Below are 24,928 nucleotides of genomic sequence, written 5' to 3' on the forward strand. Positions count from 1 at the left end.
AAAATGCAGCCGTTCTTCTGCAATGTTACAATTTCTCTGACACCTGCAATCTAATGAGCTTTGTCCATTTTCAGAGATCTTTCATGGTGAGTGCATGCCTGAATGGGCCGCAGCTCTCTTTGCCTCTGCTGGTAAAGGCATCTGTTAGGCATAGCTCAGGAGCTTGTTTGACGTTTATTACCAGAACATTTCCTCCATGTGCGGGAATGCTGCATCACTGCCTTTAAGCAGTGTTTCCCCTCTCTGGCACTGCAGCTAAATAATTCAATCCGGATGAGTGAAACGACAACAAAACACATAAAGTAGCGACAAATGGAGGATGCTCTGAGATTGACTAAAAAAAATTAAGCGATTGGTGTTACAGGAATATCTGGTGCAGAAGAATGTAGTTAACAAGTTTTTTTCTGTTTTGGGGTTCGGATATTTTGTGTTTGCTCAGTGATGACCACAGATATAAAATCGGATTTCAGAATGTGTTTTATTTATATAGTTTTTTCAGGACTGTTAATAAAACAACCCACATTAGTAGAATGTTTATGATAAAAAAATAAAAGAAAATTGCAAATTAATTATTTATACAGTATTAATTTAATTTATTGCAGCTTAAAGACTCATGACCCCTGACCTGTACTGTATGCACATTGTGTAAAAAGGATTTTACCCCCATCAACACAATTCAAACTAAAGTACCACCTAAATGCAAAGCACTTTGCGAACCAAACATATGTGTACATATGAGTACTTATAAACAGCACAGATGGAACACAATGTTATATGATCATCTTCTGTGCACATGGCCCATCTGGGGCTTTTCTCAGAAAATAATGATTTATGCAATTATTAGTGATTGCTTTGATTAATTAATCGTCATATGATGTAATTTATCACATTAAAATGTTTTATCAATTGACAGTCCTATACAATACAAAAGCATAATCTGTAAGATTTTCTGACTATAGACGGTTTCATCGGACGCACGTCCGCTAACGCGATACACGTCTGGATCTAAACTTTACTTCCGGTTTCGTTTTTTTTTTTAATGGTCTGACTAGTTGCTAAACTGATCTCTTGAACCAATGTCTCGTCGAAAATAACAAATGTTTTGGTTTCCTAGGTCAGTGGTTCCCAAACTTTTTCAGCGTGCGGCTCCCCTTGTGTATGGTGCATTCCTTCGCGGCCCCCCAAAGAAAATTTGGAACAAAAAACTGTTCTAAAACTCAACATTTTAATTAAAAAAACATTAAATTATACAAAAAAGTAGTGCTTTTGGTTAGTAGCCTTATTTTTTTAGATTTAATTACACAGAATTCATGATAAATTAATGTATTTCATAAAATGTCAGAAAACTGGGGCCCCCCTGGCACTGAAAACCACTGTCCTAGGTAATCTATGTGTTGTTTTTTTGCTTGTTATATAAATAAACTACTTTTAAAGAACTTTGTTGTTAATTATTCTTAGCAAAGTTTACCGGAAGTTACGTGCGGATCACGACTGCTGCTTGTTTATGTTGTTACTGCTGAAACCGTCTATAACTAAAAATGTTCAAAGGGGAAATATTACTGTATGGCTCTATGCTTGTTATTTCAAAGGCAATTCATATACAGTATAGGGTATTATTCAGATGACATCAGATAATGAGATCATCAAATCCCAACATCCTGTCTGATTCTGAGAGCCATAATTTGCTGAAGATCTTCACAATGGGATCAAACAACAACAGGAAAGCACAACAAATAACTAAAACAAGTTTGCCACAGACAAACCCAAAATATAAACAGTACTGTGCAAAAGTCTTAGGCCACCATGCCAGAATTAGATTTGTTGTTTTTGCAATGTTGTAGTGATCATATATTGATTCTCAGTCTCTTTAATATAACACATCAAAAAAATACAGCAAATGTGTATATAGTATTAAAAACTGTATAAAAATATAAACTGATTTGTCAAGTTTTTAGGATAAACTCCCCTTCCACTTGAGCAATAGCAGGAAACTGCAGGATCTCTTAAACCTAAATAGAGAGCTCAAGATGTATTTAGAGGTCACACTTAACACAGACGATGCCTAAAAAAGACATTTAGTCCTGAACATTTTATTTTTAATGTTTTGTACATATTTCCTGTCTTTTCTGTTTGTATCTTAATAAAATAGATTGAAAAATAAATATGGATGAACATTAAAACTTCTAAAACAACAAGTCTTGTGATGGTGGCTTAAGAATTTTGCACAGTACTGTATATCAGAATGAAATGCTAGTGAATTCTAGTGTTATACAATACATATGAATCTGTAATGTAAACATAAAAAACAACGCAATCGGAATTCAATTTTAGTATGTTTGCTAGTATGTTAAATCACAAAGAGCTAATCTTAAATTGACAATATTAGCATATTAATTCCGGGTCTAATGGAGTACATCTAAACCATGGCGTACAAACAGAGCGAGGAAATTTCTTGAGTGGGAAAAATTGAATGACTGCCATGTTGTTTTATGAAAGATCCCCTCATTAAAATATGTTAAAACTTTGGCATTTTTATATTCGAATCAAGATGAAAAGTTCATTAAAGAGGATAAATATTTCATTAGATGCTAAATAAAACAAAGGGAATTTTTGGCTTCTCTCAGCATAAAAGTCCTTTGAAAGATTAATTAATACATGTAAATTATGCAAATTATGCCCATGCAAATATTTTATGAAGACAATTAAGGGAACCATTAATTACTGCCTTTTTTGCTTCAGTGACATTCATTCATTTAATTTTAATTTCACTTTAACTGTTTTGATGCTTAATCTTGCAACAAAGAACTTTATCTCCCCTCACAGGGTCGTGTAAACTTGCACAAAACATTGAGAGGAGAGCGGTGAGAATCAGGAGATACCGGGGAGATATTATGTTCGGTATCACAAGGAATTAGTGGCGAGATGTGCTCCCAGAAGCGCGGAGCCAGGAAAAACAGTCAAGCTTATTCTTGGAATGGATTCAAAACACTGGAAAAGCAATTAATAAACAGTGACTCTGTTAATATAGCAGAATTACAGAGTGTGACAAAAGACAAATAGAAATAATTAGTTCTCTGAAATTATGCTTTCATTATTATTTTTTCCTTAACAGCCAAGTGTTGAAATTATAGCACGTTTCTTTGTTCTTGTATTTTTTCCTTTTTTTTTTTGTATAAGGATCGAGATTACATTTTTTTTTCTTCTAACATGCAAGTGTAATTTATCAGCATCTTTTATGTTTTTGCCATTTTATGAATAATTATTCCTAGTTGTACGCGGTGACATGGACACAGAAAAGCCTGTGTTTAATTAAACAGACATGCATTTTGTACAAACACACACTTTCTGTGGCCAGCTTTTAATTCAATTCTTTAAGGGCACTGACTGAAACTTAAAAACGTTTGCAATAACGAATGATAATGTTTGTTAATGATAATGCAACATGAAACAATCAGACTTTCATGTTCCAATGCCTTAAGTTAGTGGAGGACCAATAAAATACATTTTTTATATTGAATGATACTCATGATATGTGTACTGTATGTGTCAGATAAGGAATATACTGAGGAGAAGCTATATAAGAAATCTTCAGGCCTCCTCACGGCTTATGCCAACATTATGCTATCCTTTCAAATCTAGCAATTAAGGCTGGAATATGATTAGTTTTTACAAAAATGAGCCATCAGAATGAATTTATAAAATCAATCACTTACACACTCATTGTTAAAATCATACTTTCACTGAATTTATTTTTACTAAAATTTTTCTTTACACTCACACAAAAATTAACTAGGCTAATCAAACTGGGTTACTGGGCTTTTCCTTGTGATTAAAATGTCATTTCCACACACTTTTCAAAATGAAATTGAGAGCCGTCCAGACAAAGATTTTCCATTGAACATGCTGCTGGATACAAATTTAAATAGACACCCGAGTAGCGAGTTATTTAATACTTAAGGTGTAGTTTGATAAAGTGTGCGAGTGTATTAAATACCTTTTGGGGTTTTCTCTTAAAAATCCAACTGAAACACCAAACCAGGTCTATAAATACACATAAACCCATAAAGTATCACAGTGTGTATGTGTGTGTGTGTTTATTTGAATGGGTGTGTTGTGCTCCTGTGAGGTAACTCCACTGTGGGTCATCCTCAGATAATGAAACTTCTTATTATGCTCATTAAATTGCATTGGTCTCTGAGGTACACAACATAGTCAGAAACGTACTGTCAAGGGGGTCTATCTTTAAAATGATTCTCTGTCTTACATTCAAAGAATCTTACCTTTCAGCTTCATCGACTGGGCCGAATAGCCATCTAAACTGCAGTATATACTACAAAATTCTTTTTCATAACTTAATAATATCTTAATATATCCCCACTGGTAAAAAACTGCAAAGCAAAAGTATAATTTTAATTGACTCGGTGGGATTGTTTAATGTTTAATCTTCTCTCCTTCCTTTGCTTAATATCCTATCGAATTCCCTCACACACTCACAAACAGCCATGTCTTCAACTTAGCAGACGGGGCCATTATCGTATCACGCATTTTGTGAAAATATAACCTTGATAGGTTTACTATTGACCGGGTACGACCACATCAAAGATTGAAATCAATACGAAATCAAACTTTCATGCATAATTAGATTATGAGACATTAGCCTGGATTTCACAGACACAGTGAGACGAGGTAATTTTCCCCCTCTCTAGAAATGTATTCTTGACAGATCCGAGTGATCTTGACCTTCCTCTTGAACTATAGGATCTGTGGCCCAGATGGCAGACTGCATGCATGAACAGCAAGCCGAGTTAAAGCGCGGCTCGTATACCGAAGCTGCGTCTGGATTTATAGTCTCCTCGAAAACACGTACCTTGTATTGTCCTCTCAGCATCTGTTCTGCCACTGCTGCGGTCAGTCTCTATCTCCTGGGTCAACGAGTCTGGCAAAATGAAAAGATAATGACGATTAAACATCCATGACATCTGTGCTTAATTAGGAAAGTTTTTCTAACCACGTCTTTCGTGATGGGCGGATTGCTCGGGTCAGGGCAAAGTTTCGACCAATCACTGACTGAGCACTGTTACGAATACAGAACAGGGCGGTGTGTTTGTGCCACACATCCTAATCTTACGTGTCTTACGATATATGCAACATTTCGTTATTAAAAATGCTTTAAACCTTTTCAGGGTGCATAAACGCTTCATGTGTCAAAGCAGTGTGATGTATGTTCACATTCACATTTATCAAAATCAATCAGCGTATAACGTTTTGACAGCAAACACTCAATCATACAGAATAAACCAGATTTGGGTCAGATATGTCAAGTTTTTCAGCGGAAGAGAAAGAATTTGTTGTTTTTAGATGACACTTTATGCATTCAGTTGCTTCTTATCGTGCAAGGTTATTTTAATGTTATTTGGGCCTGTTACATGACTACCTGAAGTTCAACCCTTTATATTGCTTTGCATGGTCTCTTTCTTTTTATAGTTTTTACAACCACTTCATCCATTACCATTAGCATTATAATTTGGTTGGCAGCCATATAATAAGTAGGATAGTCTACAGTCATCCTGTCACTACATTTATATATTTGATCACCTTGAAACCAAACAAAATGACAGAGGCCTAACAAGACTATTCAATGTGTGGTAATGACGGGTCATCTGTACATTATTCCTTATTAATTAAAGAAATAAACACGTTCAGATGAGTTGTCATCTTGGCAGGTCTCACCGTTGAGCGATCTGAGACTTTCTGTTGGTGACGTTTGTTTCAAAGATTGCTCGGCCTGCTCTCGTCGCTTTGACTCGTACTCCAACGCTTCCTGCAATTTCCTCTTCGCTTTCTTTTCCTTCTTCAGTCGCTTCTGAATGATTGCTAAGCACAAAAAACACAAAGAAGCATAAGTCAAGGAACTCCAGTCTTACAGAGAAGCGAAACAAACCCCGGCATCTCATATACAGCACAGGACCCAAAGAGATGGAGTTGAAAATATTCATAGAAAGTTGCGGGTCTCGTTCAATGAAAACGGACCGTGTCATTAGCAAAATAATTGAGCCAGCGATAACCTGGATTAACCTAGGTTAAAATGCTAATGAGATGAGGTTAAGGGAAACTTTCTCCAAAGAGGGAGAGAAGGCACTCTGAATATTAAACAGAATAAAGCTGGAGGGCTGGATCACATTTATAACAAACCTACTGTGAAACTGGCTTATTAAGCTCAATTTGATCCATTATCTAGAATAAATACGTTGAATATTAAGTCACACTTAGTCATACGTCTGTGCTTTATTTATTGATGTCAAAATATAGATTCATAATTATATACTCATTCAATAATAGATTACAAAATAGTAACTAGAGGCCATCTCTAATGCACACATCGCTTTTAATCTCAAAGAGAGTTAAATCTGCAGTCCAATCTTCACTTTCCCTAGAGAAATATTGTGGCTCATTTAGCAACAGTTACTCTATAAATGACTTATTCATATTTTCATGAGTTTAAACACACTTCTTTCTAATGCTCCATGTACAATTAGAAGTTGTCTGAGTATGTAGCTACGGTAATATACTGTATTCCCACAAGAAATACTGCAAACATAATCAATATATGCTTATGTATTGATCATAATGTGAATATGCCTCACTTTGCTAAATTTATGACCATCACTAGCATTAGTATGAGCATTAGCACTATAGCATTATTGAGAGGTGCACGCTTTTGTTTACATTTATAGTCATGCATTTGGCAGGCGATATCACTAAAAGCGACTTATGGGGAGTACAAGGTAAGCATTTTGTATGCCTGTAATTAACAAGACTGGCTAATCTGGCTTTCCATATATTTTTATTGTATATACCATGGGGCGTATACCATGCATTTAAGTTAAATTATTAACTAGATTTTAACATTATATAAGGATAGCATATCTGTGCACAACTTTCCACCCTGATGCTTGTGGGTGGTTGCAAGGGCGTGGCTAAGAAAATGCAGGTCATACAAACTTTGCGAAATAATCAAGGATTTTGTCTCTTGAACATGGCTGCAGCAGGCGTAGTGATATTACGCACTGCCCGAAAATAGTCCCCTTGGTTACTTTCAATAGCGGGGGACTATTTTCAGGCTCTGCGTAATATCATTGTGCCTGCTGCAACCATGTTATGGCAGCAAAGTCCTTGATTATTACGCCAGAACGAAAGTACAGTTCCTAGCCATATCAGACTAGAAAATTGCAACTTTTAATTTTTCATCGGTCTTAGTACACAATGTAACTACAGAAGAGTCAAGTTTAAAATAAGAAAAATATTGAAACTCTTTGGTTATTTTTAGTGATGTTAATGGTCTAATCAGATTCTATGCTAAAAGTGGCACCGCCAGACCCGAAGATTTATTTTCTACAGTTTATGGTGTAACGTATTTGTCCTAAATACCACATGAACTGTGTTGGATATACAATAAATGGTGTACATGTGTGGACCTATATGTGGCTGGTACCCACCTCTGTTCTTCTGCTCGACAGCCAGCTGTTTCTCCAGGGTCTCTCTGAGCTCCCTCTCTCTAAACAGCTCCATCTTCAGCTCTGTCTTCTCCAGCTGCACTTGTTTCTCCTGAGCGCGAGCGTTATCAATCGCCACCTTCAGCAGACCCTGCACCAGAAGATAAATGCACCTTACAGTCCACACACACAGTACATGTGTTCATCATAAGTCAGCAACCTGCTAGAATGAATCACTTTATTCCTAAGCAGTGGTTCGTAAAATGATCAGTTTAGGAGGTAGGTTAACAAATGTAATTTGCTTGCAAATATCACAGTTAAAATGCCTTTTTAATGGAGGCTTAGTTTAATGGTGTCACTTTATATTTTGTCTTTTAAACTGTTAGATTATACAAATGAAACAGATACAAAGCACACATTTGCCCACACTACTGATAATGATGTGACATCAGAATCCAAACCCTAAAAATGAACACTGATCAAGAGTGATGTGATATTAATAATACTGTGAACCTCCAGAATGGACCGAATCTATTACATTCATAATGTAATTACACCAACTTTTCAGTTTCTTTGAGAAGTCTTAGTTATTGAGGAGTATGGTAAATATGACCAGAGACAACTACTGTATATAGAAATAGCTGCTTGTCTCAAAAACCACACAAAAATGTGCTCTGCAAACAGCGTGGTGTGACCATTCCAAAACAATTATTCCCTGTACGCAAGCAATTAAGCCAAATGCAATGGGCTATATCATACTAATTGTTCCTGCTTATGACCCCAATTTAGACTAAGTTGCTTTATCTCAATTTTCTGCTTGGGTTTGTTTTGTTGATTTGTGTGGGAATGTTCAATCAAAACCTCACTCGGAAATCATGATTAAAGATGACTGACTGAACTGAGTCCTGCTCATTAACAATAAGGCTGAAAGTATCACAACAGATCTGATGGTCACATAACAGGAGCAATGAGCAAACCTCTCACTCCCTATACTGTACCCACATCATTAGTCTCCGAGGTGATACTAATCAACTACATTTATCTTTCTGACCGCATCTTACTTGCATCATAACCACAGTGGTGATCAAGGGAATTACGTCCAAAATACAGTACAAGGCTGCGTGTTTCTTTTGAATGTGCACAAGGTTTTAAAAAGTAAACTTATTAAATTTATTAAGACCATTAGTCATTGTGAACCCGTTTGTTGTATTTTTAAAGGGATAGTTCATACAAAATAAGAACTCTTTCATCATTTATTCACCCTCATGTCACTCAAAATCTCTATGACTTTCTTCGATATTGAGAAATGTCTTAGTGGTTTTGCAATGGAAGTCAATGGCGGCCAGTGTTGTTTGGGTACCAGCATTCTTCAAAATATCTTATGTTGTGTTCAGCAGAAGAAAGAAAGAAAGTTATACAGGTTTTGAATGACAAGAAAGTAGATGATGAAAGAACTTTCACTGATTGCATTCCCAGCCAATTTTAATCTCTGCTGCTAATATGTTTTAAGGGACACTCCACTTTTTTTGAATATATGCTTATTTTCCAGCTCCCCTAGAGTTAAACATTTGATTTTTATGTAATGATATTACCCACTGCCCGAAAATAGTCCCCTATTTTGGTAACTTTCAATAGCAGTGGACTATTTTCCTGCAGTGCGTAATATCATTGCGCCTCCTGCAGCCGTGTTACAGCAGCAAAGTCCTTGATTATTACGCCAGAATGAGAGTATAGTTCCTAGACATGTCTGTGGAGAAATCCCAACTTTTAATTTTCTGTCGGTCACAATGTAACCACAGAAGAGTCAAGTTTTAAATAGGAAAAATATCAAAGCTTTGGATATATTTTTTAGCGCGATGCTAATGGTCTAATCAGATTCAATGGATTATGCTAAGCTATGCTAAAAGTGGTACCACCAGACCTGGAGATCAGCTGAATGGATTCCAAAACAGTAAAAATCAAATGTTTAACTCTAGGGGAGCTGGAAAATTAGCATATTTTCAACAAAAAGTGAAGTGTCCCTATAAGATTGCCATGAACTGTAATAAACAAGTTGATGCTTTGTCTCCATCCAATACATTTAATCTTGAGAATCACTGGCTTTTATTGTGTTATGACACATGATGTGATAAGACCATGACATTTTCATGTCAGATGGCCAGTCCACAGTGCTCAAAAATGTTACCATGACGACCAGTTGTGTGGACTGCTTAAAGTTAAGGACCTGTGTCCACCAAATGCAGCTGAAAATACCAGGCACACGCCGACTATGCACATGACCGCTCGCCAACATTTCTACAACTGAGCGCTTTGGATGCTACAGTGCTTCTGTTTTGTTTATCAGTTGTTGTACGATTCACCAGTTGGTTGGATTGGTAATTGTCCCGCTCGTCCTCCACTGTGATTGGATGACTAATGCTCCGTACACACCAAACGCCAAACATCGCGTTCCTTGTTCTAGATTACTCCATGGATTCAACATCATGTCATGTGAATTTCCTGCTTAAGTTAAATATTTTTAACTTACATGGAAGAGGTGTTTAAGGTGAATATAGCATGTGTTCAAGGCAATCGCTTTGTCCAATTCGCGTCATTCGCACAAATAGTTAAATACGCTTCTGGTGTGTATGCAGCATAAGTGAAAAGTGACATTGACGAGGTGAGTGTTCTTTCCCAACTATTGGCGCACAGACAAAAACTGCTTCCATTGGAAACAACTAAAAACATAGTTAATCACAGGAAGAAACGCTTCTATGGACATGGGGCCTAAGAGGACAGATCTCCTAATATCATAATTCATTGGAAACATCCTATAACTCGTGTATACATTTGTAATAGAGTTGGCAAGTCTGATTCTTTATACCCATTCGGCTCATTCAAACTTTTTACTTACAGTTCTACTGTTAAGATAATATTTTTGAATTGGTTCAACTAAATCTAATAAATTCACTGATTAGTAGTGAGTACACAATCTGTATCAATAAAAAACAAGCAAGATCATTCACAGTCCATTTGACTTTCTGATGAGGAACTACCGGTCTCTCACCTGAATGTTGGTCAGTAGGGTCTCTATCGATGACAGTCCATCAGGAAAGAGAAAAGGTGACGGAAAGCCTGGAGGTAAAGCCTGACCTGCCAGCGACAACCTCTCATAGCTGTCTCTCGCTGTCGGCGTGCACATTGGGGTTTCTTCTGGTGGCAAACACAGAAACACACACATCAGCACAACAGATGAGGCACTCCATGTAATGCAGCGATGTAAAATAAATCATTATTTCCCTGGATTGGTGTTTATACACACAGATTGTTTGCGAGATGTAAAATTAACATCTATACAAGCATGCCCAATCAAGCACATATGATTGATAGCCCATTCTGTCTGCGTCGCACTGCACTCTGTTATTGATGCTTCTGTATTTATAGCTGCTATAACGCTCGAGAGATTTTACATAGAGACAGAATGCAGGGTTCCTTTAAAAAAATATGCATTTCTAGCCTTTTATGTTTTGGAAAGTAAATTTCTCTGTATTGTCAAAGAGAAATCAGACCCACCCGCTCCATATGGCACCAAAACTCTAATAGGAAAAGGCCACACTCAAGCAGATGCATATGGCAAACTGAGATTATCAAGGGCCCTGGCTCCTCAACAAAGGCCATATGGCACAAGGTGGTGAACCCTCATTGACCATGTTTCAACAATACTACTGCCCCCCTCAGCAGACTGGCAACGTCAATGCCAAATGGATTAAACCCCTTAAAGGAATCGGTGCGCGTAAAAAAATCAATATACTGTAACTGGAAGAGAATCAAGAGGAACTTGGTAGAACAAAAGAGAGGAGTAAAATAAATATCAGTTATTCACTCGCTCTCGCTAGCCGATGGATGACACATAAATGTGCAGGTGTTAAATGTCACAGGTGGAGTTGCTGTTAAAACCCACTGGAAATAAAAGAAAAAGTGTTTTATGTCTTGGCAGACAAATAAAAACAAGGGCTGGCACATTAAAGAGGATATATTTTATCACCTAGTCCATTGGGACTTCTTGAATGTCACACGGAGAAAAAGCAGCGGATGATCAAAGAAAACTGTGTAGCGTGTCTTTAAAAACAGCTTTTCAAGATTAATCGCTATGTCAACTTGTTAAACATTATGCGGTTAAACGAAAGTAATCTATAGAAGCTTGTATTAAAACAAACAAAATATGTGTGCTCGCCTACAAAAATGTATCTTCTTTATGAAGTAATAAACGCTCCATAACATTTCCTTTTTTTGCTTGGCAGATGATTTTATGTTAACCCTGGAAATTTAACCCATGACCATGAACGTTAGTGGAGATAAAGGCCAAGGTGTGCATGCACTGCAATAAAAACAAGATGGGACAAGATGCACACATATTCAACCTTTTAATTTTTTTGAGTAGGCCTACCACAGATGTCACTAAATCTCATCTCTGCACATTTACTGAATGTTTAACTTTGACATGTTATTTGGGAGACTCATTCCTTTAGAAGAGTTTTGAGGTTAATTTAGCAGTTTTATGGTCATTAATAATGATCTGTTTATGTAATGTACATTATGTTAATTTTAATGTCTTGTCAACAGGGGAACATTTGTGTTCACAGTAATTAATTTAGATTTAAAGGGGCACAGTATTACAAATGTATATTTAAAATGGATATTTAAAGTGTGTGTAGGTGCAAAGGAAAAAAGATAATAAACAGCAGATAAATAAATAGATACTGTAGATAGATAAATAGATACTGTAGATAGATAGATAGATAGATAGATAGATAGATAGATAGATACAGTAGATAGATACAGTAGATAGATACGATAGATACGATAGATAGATAGATAGATAGATAGATAGATAGATAGATAGATAGATAGATAGATAGATAGATAGATAGATAGATAGATAGATAGATAGATAGATAGATAGATAGATAGATAGATAGATACAGTAGATAGATACGATAGATACGATAGATAGATAGATAGATAGATAGATAGATAGATAGATAGATAGATAGATAGATAGATAGATAGATAGATAGATAGATAGATAGATAGATAGATAGATAGATAGATAGATAGATAGATAGATTCTCGGTTCTGAACATGGTCACACTTTATGTGAACAACCGCCAGCACCTGTCAGTGCCCTGATTATATCATCTGCCATTCATCAGATCCGTAAGGGCAGACCTTTGCCATCTGCTGCATGGACCATCATATATCTCCACACACACTGGCCATCAAAGCCATATTCCCACTATCATAAGCCTGCATCCATCACTACACACACATACTGTACTGAACAGGCCACATAACCACCTGAAACCATCTACACACACATAAACATGTACACAGACTACCATAACTCACTTTAAACCACACAGGCCTGCGCTGACACTATCTTCACACTGTCATAGTTAGCTGCCAATCACAAGACTGTTTCGGACAACATTCTGCCAGCCACAAAAAAGACAACACACGGGGCCACACCACCAACATACAGAACACATGCATATTTGAAACATGCTTAAAGTCTGTATATACAGTATAATGCATTTGAACAATGAATACATATAATTATATCTCTACATACAGTAAATAATTATAAAATAACTTACTAAATGACTTTAAGTTACTTTAAAGTTTGTTTAAAGGGTTTGCTTCTTTTAAGTGTGTTGCTGTGTGGTTGCCAAATAATTCATTAAACTAGTCCTATCTAAACAAGCACTACTAATTTACAAGAACCGATAGTACAATGCAGTGCACTGTATTGTAAATATCCCTCTTTTAATAAGTACAGCTTCCTAAAAAGTCATAAAAAGTCAACATTCTGCATTTCGGTTTTGAGTACCAAAGCCCAGATTCAGGCACTCATACAGAATTAATATGTGTTTATACGACTCCCTAAATCATGCACAAACACTGCATGACTTGAGGAGCCCCTCTTCTGCCATCAATATTCACTAACGCCAGCCAAGGCTTGGTAACAGCTGGTCCTACATTAATTAGTTTAAAGTATTTATTTCAACCATCTCCGCAGCAGATTGCGGCAAAACATAAGAGATTATTCCGAGCATCTGCAAATGCCCTGGAAACATTCAGCCAACCAACAGTTGAATACCAGCCGCCACTATTAGGATTTTATGATTCAGAATTCTTGGACGCAGTAAAGGCCAGGAATCCGTGGAGGGTCTCCTGCAATCTCTTCCCAATTTAACCAGCAGTTTACTCCAGTTCATTACTGACAATTGCCGGCTGTCTAACGGATGTGCGTGCGCTCCTAATCAAATTTCAAAAATAAGAGTTTTTACAAAACACTTATTACTGATTTGTTCGGTGATAGGATGAACTGAGACTGAATTATATGAATTGAATGCAAGGATTTTAAACACATTGGAATTAGAGATGTTTTACTGTTAATTCTTTGCATGCAAAATGTGTAGCAAATCCAAAACATTTGGATGTCAGAAGCAAGCCTGTACTTGATTTACAGTTGAACCACACAAATTTAGGTTTTTCACGTGTCCAAATAAATTTACAATTTACAAGTGTGTGAAACATGTGGTTTTGAACATCTTTGTGCGAGTACCATTTAAATTCCCATGCAAAAAATTATTGGGATCACATGTTGGTGATATTTTTCACATGTGACCACACATGGACAACCTATCATCACGTTTTAGTGTGATCCCATGTGAATTTCACAGGTGATCACGTTTTTGTGCACACGTTTTTTTGTGGTTCTGGATTAGGCGTTGGCGTTAATAATAAATCATTGCTTAAACCAACGTCTGCATTGCACTCGGCAGGACATCACCACAAATACAATACTGGATCACATTGCTTTGTTACTAGGAAACAATCTGTCATGCATTAAAAAGCAAACGACACATTTCATCTCAAATGACCAGTTCGGCTCTCAAACAGCATTTCGATGGATTGGAATTTGCCATTGTAAATCAAAGCCACATAAACCGAAAAGTAATCTGATTTTTTTATTGCTCAGTGTTTAGTTTATCTGTTTTGGTCATTCTCTATTTACAGAAGGAACTTTAGGGTCGTTCCTGTTATGCACAGTCCTATTGATAATTTACACAATGGAAGGTAAACGAACAGGATGTCTCACAGGATGAAACTAAAGAACCAATACCCAATGAGGGACTGATAGTTATCTTACATTTAAAACGTATCTGTTTGATCTTATATACTTATCTATATCTTATATATCAGAACATAAATAATGTAAACACAAAAACAGACACCGTGTTAAAAATGATCTTTTGGTGCTAAATTGTGTCCCCTAATTCGTTCCTTGTTGTGAACACTACATTTTGGCTTTAGCTGTTTATTTCCTGCCATTGGTCTAGAATCATTGACTTGGACTTAATTACAGTGCCAGACGCCAGCGTGATGAAGAGACCGAAGGAGAGAGCTGTGTTTTCCAGGTGATATTTCTCCACCGAGGCTTCCAGCAGCAGCTGTGACAGGTCCGTTTGCGGCTTTCTGCCTCAAAAAAATCTTTATGAAATCCTTTTAGGTCAGCCGTGTCACAAATAACATTTCATGCGCAACTGTTTCGCGGGATAATAGGAGCCACAAATAAAAATGGGACGCTGTAAATACAACGCATTCGGAATGAAATGCCATAATTTAAAGCAACGCACATACTCAATGCGCACAAACGCACATAAACACACGAGTACACCCCCCCCCTCTCTCTTGGCAGCAGTGGGAGTCCTTGACAGTGTGGTAGCAATGATAAATCACCTTTCTAGTTAATTCTCTCAGTCCTTATGTGTTGTGCTGCTAAAACAGGGGCTTAGAAATCGACTTGACAAACTATGAATGTAAAAAATATCACTTGGAGGGATCTGGGCTTATCTCCAATTTACATGTTATTAGATTTGTATTGCGCGCAGCGTTTGGACAAGGCTGCGGCGAGGAAAAGGGGAGAGCGAAAGAGATGCTGGCGATAAGACAAGATAAAATGTCTCAAACCCATCTCGAAACCCTTTGATATCTTTGATGGAAAGTCAAGACAAGGAGAGCGCAAAGCACTCAACTGATTTTTAATATGATAGACAAGACGTTCCGCGACGAATTGGGAGGAAACCTTGGGAAATTTAGCAACATTCCCGCAATAAATAGCTTTAATTGACCTTGGGAGCTGAAAATCTGCCATATGTTGCGAGTTGCGGTGTTTGAATTGAGGTCCCAGCGGACCTTTCAGCTGATTTCTCCAATGAAGGCACTGAGCCGGAGGAGAAACGGAGAGAGAGAGAAAAAAGAAAGAGAAAGCATTGCAGCATTTTGGCTAGCCAGTCACTGTGATATATTGACAGGTGAAGCCTGTGTCCTTGCAAACCTGTGTTCCTCGCAGCAGGAGAATTGAATGTTTAAAATCTGGAGGATGTCAGTTCCCTCCCTGCAAAGGCTGCCTCTGCCTACAGCAGACAATTACATTTTATTTGACCTGCCAATGGGGCTGAAGAAGTTGCCTCCTTCCGGGGGAGTGGTTATGACCTTTCAGTCTCATAAAAGGGAGACAACACCACATTACACAGAGGCTAATCTTTAAAACTGCATCATCTTCTCTTTCTTCTGCATTCCATTAAATATTTCAACAGCAAACTGATTTTACAGTATTGACTTAAAGCTTTTATAGCCTACATTTAAAGGGCCAGGTTCGGACTGCCACGCATTTTTGAACAAACTTGTTTTTATGGCATGCAAAAACTGATAGCAGGTAAGCATAAGAATGAAGTTTAAGTATTATTAGATAAGCACAGTTTTAGGCTTTTCAGTCGATTGCAAGAAATCTTATGTTAACAAAACTTTACGTTTGTGAGTTTAATGGTTTCTTACAGTAAGGTATTATATTGAAACTGGGCCTTGGTAAACGGTTCAATATATGTACACCAGCTGTCAATTGGGCAGTATCCTTTGAAAAGGTCCTAATATGTACCACTGGGTAGAGATATGTATACATTTGGTTCCACTACTGTATGTACTAATACCTGTATGTATATTTGAGGTACTTATTAGCTCTCTTTGGTACCAATTTGTACCTCTGAGGTACTCATATGAAGTCTTTAGGTGCAAAGCTGTACTTTTTGATATGGTACCATCCCAGTGACAGCTGGGGTACATATGAAGAGTTTGGTTCCAAAATGCAATAAATACATTGTGACTAATTTGGGTAAAATGTGTTTTCTATACCAAGAAAGTGAGAATATAAAACCACTTTTTTCTCTTACAAACTTTCACATAGCATTTTTAGGTTATAATAACATTCAAAAATTCTAATCCATAATTTTCAAAGATTTATTATAAAAACAATTTTTCAGCAAAATGCAATAAATCCATGATAAGTTATTTTTTTCTCGAAATACTATAAATCTATTGAATCAATATATAAGTGTGCATTTATCTTTGCCCTGTTATATTCATTTAGTTGACTAGTGGTATACACGGATTAAATAAACATTAAATGGCATAAATTAAAACACTTACTTTGTGATATTACTGTAAGAACACTGTCATTGCTGCCGTCATCCTTGACGTCGTCGCTGAACTTTTTGGACAGCGATCAGCTGTAAAATGTTTTGGTCCTGCTCGAGTTTCATTGACTTCACTTAAAATAATGAAAAGTTTTTCATAAGATCCCCTGGGGTCAATATGTTAGCATTGATGCTGTCCAGTGAGAACCAGCAACAGCCAGCATTTTTCCTCGGCCAGAGTGCCTCTCACGTAAATTATTCGATTAACGTTTCTTCTACGCCACAGAAAACCACCACAAGTTTAGCAATGTCATTAAAACTATTATTTTGTTTTGTTTGTTTGTTGATCACGAAGTACAAAGTAGATGAGGAAAACTCTGTGTGTATTCAATGCGCCGCCATTGTTGTTTACAATGTTTGGAATGGTGCGCTGTGTTTGTTTAGTGGATTTATTGCATTCTGCAGAGAAGGAGGACTGGCGTTTATCACATTTTGGGAAAAAATGGAGAAAAGATGATAGAATAACATGGAGATAAAGCACTGGAGATTTTGCGTAAAATGAAGAATTTATTTTTTAATACTGACCAGATACAATACTGATTTTGGCTATAACTATTTTATTAAAAATGCCATTTATGGCACTTTGGAACCAAACTCTTCATATTTTGACAACAATTTCTGATTGTACTGAGTACATACCGTAAAAATCTCTATCAAAGTGGTATTTAACACAAAATTAACACATAATGCAACGCATTTTGACAAAGTAAAGGCAGATAAGTTAAATAGTTGCAAGAATGAAAAGCAACATTCATTTTTTATATAAATGTTACATTTATATTCGTTTAATGTAAGCAAGTGCAAGATTTTTAATCTTTTCCCCAAAAGTATAAAGTTTAGCAATAACAGAGAGCACACCTAAGGCTGAAATGACCTAGAAAATAAAGTTTAAATGGAGCCTGTAAGCAGTCCACCCTGAAGTAATTGCAGAAATGTAATACTTCAGTACCTGAACAAACCCGTCATCATAATGCTTGAGGAATATCAAAACATTGCTGCCTTACAAAACAAAGAAATGGAAAATGAAAAATAATTCTACCTTTACAGCACATATACACATTTTAAACCACAGTGAGAAATGTGTGCTGTGATCCGTAATGGGTAAATTCCTTTAGAATGACTTAAAGGTGCATATGTTGTGCATACAGTATGGCCCGGGTGAACACAACAGACACTACGGCATACATGTTATGCGCCTATCTACCGCAGAGTCCGTAACACGCTCACAACCACTCCTCTTGCTCTTTTCTGCTCTTTAATTTTTAGATGAAAATTAGCCATTACCAAATTCCTGCTGAGAGCCAAAGTCAAGTGCTGAAGTCGGTGGGACCTGGATTAGCAGGTAACATTTGGCTTGGAAAGCCTTATCTTTGAGAAATGCACTCTGCTGCTCTCTCTCTCTCTCTCACTTTTCTCTCTCTCCACTAATGTTCCCTACACTTAGAGATTAAATCGCTTGCTGCACAAACCCATTTGAGAGCACAGGGAAGGTGAGGGGGGATAATCAGCACAGGCACTGGGCCGTGTTTCCTAAACGCGCTCCCAAACATTACTGTGCACGGGCATAAAATTAGCGGCGGGACCTTAAAACGCTGACATTTCGCATGACTTTTGGGAAAGTGACACCATCATATTTTCTTGTAGGATATCATTAAATTTCAACTGCCCTGTGGCAGAGACTTTCCATTAATAACCAATTCTGTGTGTCACTCCGCGGCCCTCTTCTGAAATAATGAGTCCTTTGGTTTGGCTTAATAAATTGAAACATATTCTCAAGGCCATGCTGAAGACAGCCGCACAGATGGGCAGGCGAAGGGGAGGAAATCTTCATAAATCCTTAACTGTCGCACGCGGTCAGGGATAAAAACAAAAGCAGCCTTTATGCTGCAGCTAGGTACTATTGCTGGCGGTGACATCATAAAGCAGTTGGGGACTTCGACGTACATATAGTTACACGTACATACAGTAAATGTATAAATAACTACATATACATGAAATAAATAAATAAATATTTTAGCAAAGTTTAAATAACCATATTTTTTTAAATGACCATTCACTTTTTTGGGTGGGGGGTCTTTATAAAGATACAAACAGAAAATACAGGATATGCAAACACACACATAAATGGCTTTTTCTGGCAAAAGCCTGGGCACTAAGCACATATTGAACTCTTTTGAGGAGACTGATGTCCTCAAGTCATTAGATAAGAATTAGAAATTAGGGTTTCATTTAATTTAGTTTAAAACAGGTTCCTGATATTGCTCAAGTGTAACGGGAGGTCACACTAAATACCTGACACTTTAGCTTATGAACAGTATAACTATTAAATTATATTATTTATTGTATGTATAGTATTCTTATAAAGAGACTAAAAAATAATTATATATGGTCATTATACCATTGATAAAATAAGAAATCTGATGGTGGAATCATGGGTGGGGGTCAAGCGGAGTGACAGACAGCCCTTAAAGTATTTTTCCCATTTCAACTATTGCACAAGATTTACATGTTAATCAAAGACCATGTGTGAGTCTTGATAACCTCTTGAAAACTTAAAACAATTGATGTTTCTGGTTTGTGTACAGTATTACAAACATCTTGTTTTCTGATGGTGAACCATACAGCAGAAGCTCGGCAGGGCCTGTGACGCAAGCCCCAGCAGAAGAAGATATCTTGTCTTTTTATACGGCTCGTGGCATATTTATTGCATAAAGGTCAGAGTGTTCATTTGTTCAAAGTCAGCGTTTTTCCTTGCTCCTCAGTGTAATAAATGCAGAAGGGATGTCATTATCGGACCGCTGAGGATTAAAGGCTTGACTGCCTGTGATGGCTGCATAAAAAAGCCCCTCCACTACTTTTGTTTCTTCAAGTGAGTGTCCTACAGGAAGGCCACACTCGCTGCACAATGACAACCATCGTTGTTGTAACCATACCCTACTTGAAGATAGATGGAGTGTTGGCGAGAGAGGGTTGCATAACCCGATTAATGAAGGTAAAGAAGGATGAGTAACTAATACCCTCAAAAGGCTTGACTTTAATTGCTTTTTGAAAAGCAAGCATATACAAGAATTGTATGTAGTGGAGGGTCTTGTTTATGATTTGTGAGGAAGGTGATGATCATCAGGGTGTGAAACTTGAACATGTTGAAGTATATAGTCTAAAAACAGCATGCAATGAATTAAAGCCAGAGTGAGCATATGTATTGATTATTGAATGCTAACTGGCACACAACCTGAAATCTTGATTACTACGGTCACACATCTGAACCTCCGGTAAACTCAAGTGCTAAATATTCTTTTTAATATGGTAGACATAATATGGAAGATTTATGGAGTTGTCCTCATTTCATATTTTGTTGACTTAACATGATAGCTGCTTTGGAGAATGAAGTATTGTTATCTTTACACAACAACAAATGCATTAGAAATAGTTAAAAATTTAAACAACATGGAATAAATCCCTACATAATCAAAACAGTTTGACAGAACAAGCACTTCAACACTGAGAAATGGAAAATAGTCTGCAGTCTGATCACAGTGAAGTGTGTTCTGTCGAAAACGGGCAGACATATTAATGTGATTCCAGGCAATCCTACAGGGAACGAGGATGTTTGGGCGACAATCGACTCTGGCACTAATCCAGGCTCTATGTACTGAGCCGCTTTGGAGACCAAAGAAGAAAGACAAAAGAGAAATGTAAATGTAAACTTTTAAAAAGCAAAGCTTAGGAGCTCTCAGTCTGACGTCCTCGTGTGCAGAGAAAAAAGGATGCAAATCCATTTGTGTGTGGTTCGCAGGAAAAAATCCTTCGAATTTTTAAAAGGGGTGATGTGTTAAACGTGTGGAAATCTGTTTTGATAACATTATTCATAACACTGGCTTTGCGCAGCTTGAATTAATAACACTCCGTTTACAGATGGAAGAAAGCTGGCATGGTGTTTCCAGTTAAAGAGATTAATTTTTAAACACCTAATTGATGGGCAGGGGTTAGGCGGGATAAGCAACAGCGTCTCTAGGCCTGTGACTGCAAAGTCAAGGTGACTGCAACACTCAGACGAGCTTTCAAAAATGCGTCTAGCACTGCGAAAGAATGAAAATTAAGTCTTCCTGCAGTTTTTCTTCACCCACTTTTTTCTTTTATTATGAACAATTTTGTTCGCAGCGAAAGGGTATAAAAGTCCCAAGTATCCGTTGCAAATTAAGAAAGAGTCAAAATTTTTAATTTGACACACTATGCCCTAAAGTCAGCTAGGACTCGGCAGCTTGATAAGACCGTTACTATTTGACAGTAATAAATCACTGTTAAGCACAAATTCAAGTGGCTTATTGGTAAAAAAAAAACCAGCTAGAAACAGCCCTATGATATAAGGGATAAATGTTGAAATGAAATTCACTGTTATATTTATAATTCACAATTATCCAAGTTCTCCCTCCAATAAGTAAAGGATTGACAACGAGCCATTTAATTTTTTGAAAAAAAAAATGCACACCCAAGGTGGTAATGTATTGCAAACAGGAGTATTATTTCCCAAAATTCAGGACCAGAGTACATTTTTCTGCTTATCCCAGGTAAAAAAGTAGTATACTTTAGTATATTAGAAGTATGATTGAAGTACATGAAGTATAAAACAAGTATGCTTCTACTTGTTGTGCTTTATTTAAAGAGTATTTAATATGTACTTTTACTTTTAGTGTATGCACAAAACGTACTTAAACAAATCTATAATTTGTGCTGCAATGCCTTTTTTAGTGTATTTCCATTAGATACAATTCAATTGTACTGTAAGGGTGCTTAATTGATCATGAATCTTGATTTTCAGTAGTGTATTTTAGTGCACTTGAAGTTGAAAAAAGTTGTTCCTTTTTATTATACTACTTAAACTGAAGTGTAGTCATATAGATGTTAAGTTGAATTTAATACATAATTGAATACACTTAACTATACTTGGATTTGATGAAAATAGTACAAATTATAGAAAATGTACTTAGTACACTTTTTTAAATTATATTTTAATATGGGCTACCACTGTTACCACAGAAATTGCTAAGGAAATTGCCTTTTACACCTGGTCACTATATGTGTTTTCTCTGATTGGATTGCTATCTGATTTATTAAAACAGTTCCAATTACATTCGCCACATAAATGCGTCTTGGCTGATCAGATATTAATCCGATCTTCTATTTCCACACAAATGAACTATTCATTACTCCACCTTAAAAAACTTTAGATGAAGCTTATACAACAAAAGGCAGCACTTACTGTATGTTAGGCAAGGGCACGAGGTGGAGTGCACATTACAGATTTACAGTTCCATGACAGAGAAAAGTGCTTAACAGACCACTCTTTTAAAGTTTTATTTCTTTGTCTAATATAATTCGAGTTTATCATTGGACTATTTTATTAGTTCTAGAAAGTTTTCCATAAAGCAACGAGCATGTTGTCTTTGTTTGTCTCTCTCCCGGCTAATGTGGGAGTGACGTTTGAGAGGACCAAAGCGCTGACATATGTGGCTTTATCAATCCGATTTATTTACACATCTGATTTTTGTCCACTTTCGTCTGCAATGCGTCCCAGATCACCTCCTGAAGCGGTTTGAGTGATAACATTTCGGGGGGCATTTATACTTGGTATTTTTACAATCTGATAGCTATCCGAGCAGAGAAAATGCATGAAGAGACCAGTTATAAAAAGGCTCTAAGACATTGGTCTGTTGGTTATTGTAAGACATTTGACAGGTTCAATGTGTGTTTTACAGAAAAATAATCAACACCTATGGAACATTTATCAACCAATCAAAATAAAGCATTCAACAGCCCTGTGGTACAGACCGTTTCATCGGACACACGTGCGTTGTCACGGTTACGTGTTTGGTCGGAACTTTACTTCCGTTTCTGTTTGTTTAATGGTTTGAGTAGTTGCTCAGCTGAACTCTGGAACAAATACCTTGTCAAAAACAACAAACATTTTGGTTTCCTAAAGACAGGGGTATGGCGATCATAAATTACTACTATGTGAAGGGAGGTTTGGCAGCTGGTTTGTAGTTAACATTCTATACATTATAGTACACATTTTACGGAGTTTACGTGTGTTCCACAAAAGCAATTGTTTATGTTTTTACTGCTGAAACCGTCTATAAAGTTAACTAACAAGAGCAACTTTTAAACACATTTAACAATCACAGGTGTGCATTTATCAACATTTTACAACAACTTCAAATGCAGCTCATCCAAACGGAATTTAGGACTATTTGTTATATAAAAAAACTAAATGTAAACAAAATGCACTTTTAAATTGCTCATGTCTTTACAAAACAAAACAATACATTGGTGAGGAGTTTACAGGTTTTTAATTGCCATGTCTAGTACGCAGTAGAGAGGTGAAGAAACAAAGTCAGGGTCAGCCTTGCCTTATTACAACAGTTGTTCATAAGGTTTGTTTTGCATTTTAAATCACACATTAGCAACATCAGAAACGGTATTGCTAATTGTTACATTTCCTCTGTCCAAGGGCAAGCGGGTAAATTTGTTCACAGCAGTGCGCATACAGTTAAGGGCAGATGCTCGAACGTGTACTTAGAATTCACAAAGAGACCGTCCACGCTGCATATGGAACCAAGTTCATACTAATTGCCCTTCGACAACAAAACAAAAAGTCTTACAGAAACTCATTTGCAAATGAGAGATGGGAAAAGGGAACAACTACGAGTGCAGAGTTTGGAAGCCGAGCCATCAAACAGAGAAGCCCCAACCCTCTAGGCCAAAAAGCCGCATCTTGCCTTTTATCAGAGCAGGTGTCTTTGCAGCACATTGCCTCCTTTGAAATGAAGGGTAACTTAAAACGGCCTTGGCGTGTTGTGATGGACAAGGAGATTTCATCTTCTCAAGTGAATGATAATACATTATTAAATTTGCCTCTCTGCTTGCAAGCTACTCTTAGCTGACCACAGCATATTTATCTCTCTATCTAACCCTTACATCTTGGCAGGAGAAAGCATTCTGTCACTTTTAAGGCATTTCAAAGATTAGAAAGAACTACTCTCTTTTCAACATTCCTAAAAGCACCGTCTTTCTCGCCGAATGTGATTAGCAGTCCATGGTATCACGTAATGGAACATTCATGAGGGAGAACAAATATCCAAATGAAGCGGCGTGTCCTGAAGGGACGGCCCACGTTTGCATCATCAGCACTATTTGTTTCACTGCTCGTGAACTTGATTGATCCTCTATTGAATTATTTTTTGCTGCACCCCTTTATTTCGACAGAACATACTGACAAGTTGTTTGATCATACACCGTGATTGTCTGCCAAGTCACATTTCAGATCCCCATGGCTAATGATCCAGCCTTTTGTCTTAGGAAAAGTCGGCCGAGTCAGCACAAACTTCAGTCCGTTTCACTTTTGAAGCCAGAACTGCAAGGACACTTTAAAAAGGAGATGCTGGGAAAGCATGTGCGTGAAGAAAGGAGTGCATATGCAGGTTTGCTGTGGGCAGACGTGGAATTAAAGAACTGGAAGTGTGTGGCTACTTTACAGTATAAGGCAACATGTTACTGTATATCATGGGTCTCCAACCTTTTTATGGGCAAGGGCTACCACAATGGATAAAACAATCTGGAGGGCTACTTTTGGATATAGTCTTGATTTTATTTTATTTTACTTGTTTTTGGTATTGTTTAAAATGTTAACATACAGTACGTAACCAAGACAAGCTAATATAAAAAATATGTAATAAATAAATACTACAATTGAGACTATTAATAGAATTTGCTATGGTGGGCACCTTACAGACCCCAGTTGGAGACCCCTTATCTATATCAATGGTGCTACAGTAAATGATGTCATAGCTGAATCTGTAG

General features: G+C 37.0%; 1 protein-coding gene across 4 annotated transcripts in view; it reads right to left on the minus strand.

Moving 5' to 3' along the window:
• The window catches only part of dachd (dachshund d), a 116,604-nt gene that overhangs the window by 2,171 nt on the left and 89,505 nt on the right, over positions 1-24,928 (minus strand). For 3 of the 4 annotated variants that reach the window (XM_065251765.2, XM_065251768.2, XM_065251767.2), the window contains 4 exons: positions 10,540-10,685; positions 7,497-7,644; positions 5,731-5,874; positions 4,868-4,936 (listed from right to left, as the gene is read on the minus strand). In XM_065251765.2, coding sequence (XP_065107837.1) covers positions 4,868-4,936; positions 5,731-5,874; positions 7,497-7,644; positions 10,540-10,685 — 507 coding nt within the window. The remainder of the gene's footprint in view (positions 1-4,867; positions 4,937-5,730; positions 5,875-7,496; positions 7,645-10,539; positions 10,686-24,928) is intronic. The other variant, XM_065251766.2, reaches the window with a different exon arrangement.

This window comes from Paramisgurnus dabryanus, chromosome 15 (assembly GCF_030506205.2).
Source record: "Paramisgurnus dabryanus chromosome 15, PD_genome_1.1, whole genome shotgun sequence".
Classification (NCBI taxonomy): domain Eukaryota; kingdom Metazoa; phylum Chordata; class Actinopteri; order Cypriniformes; family Cobitidae; genus Paramisgurnus; species Paramisgurnus dabryanus.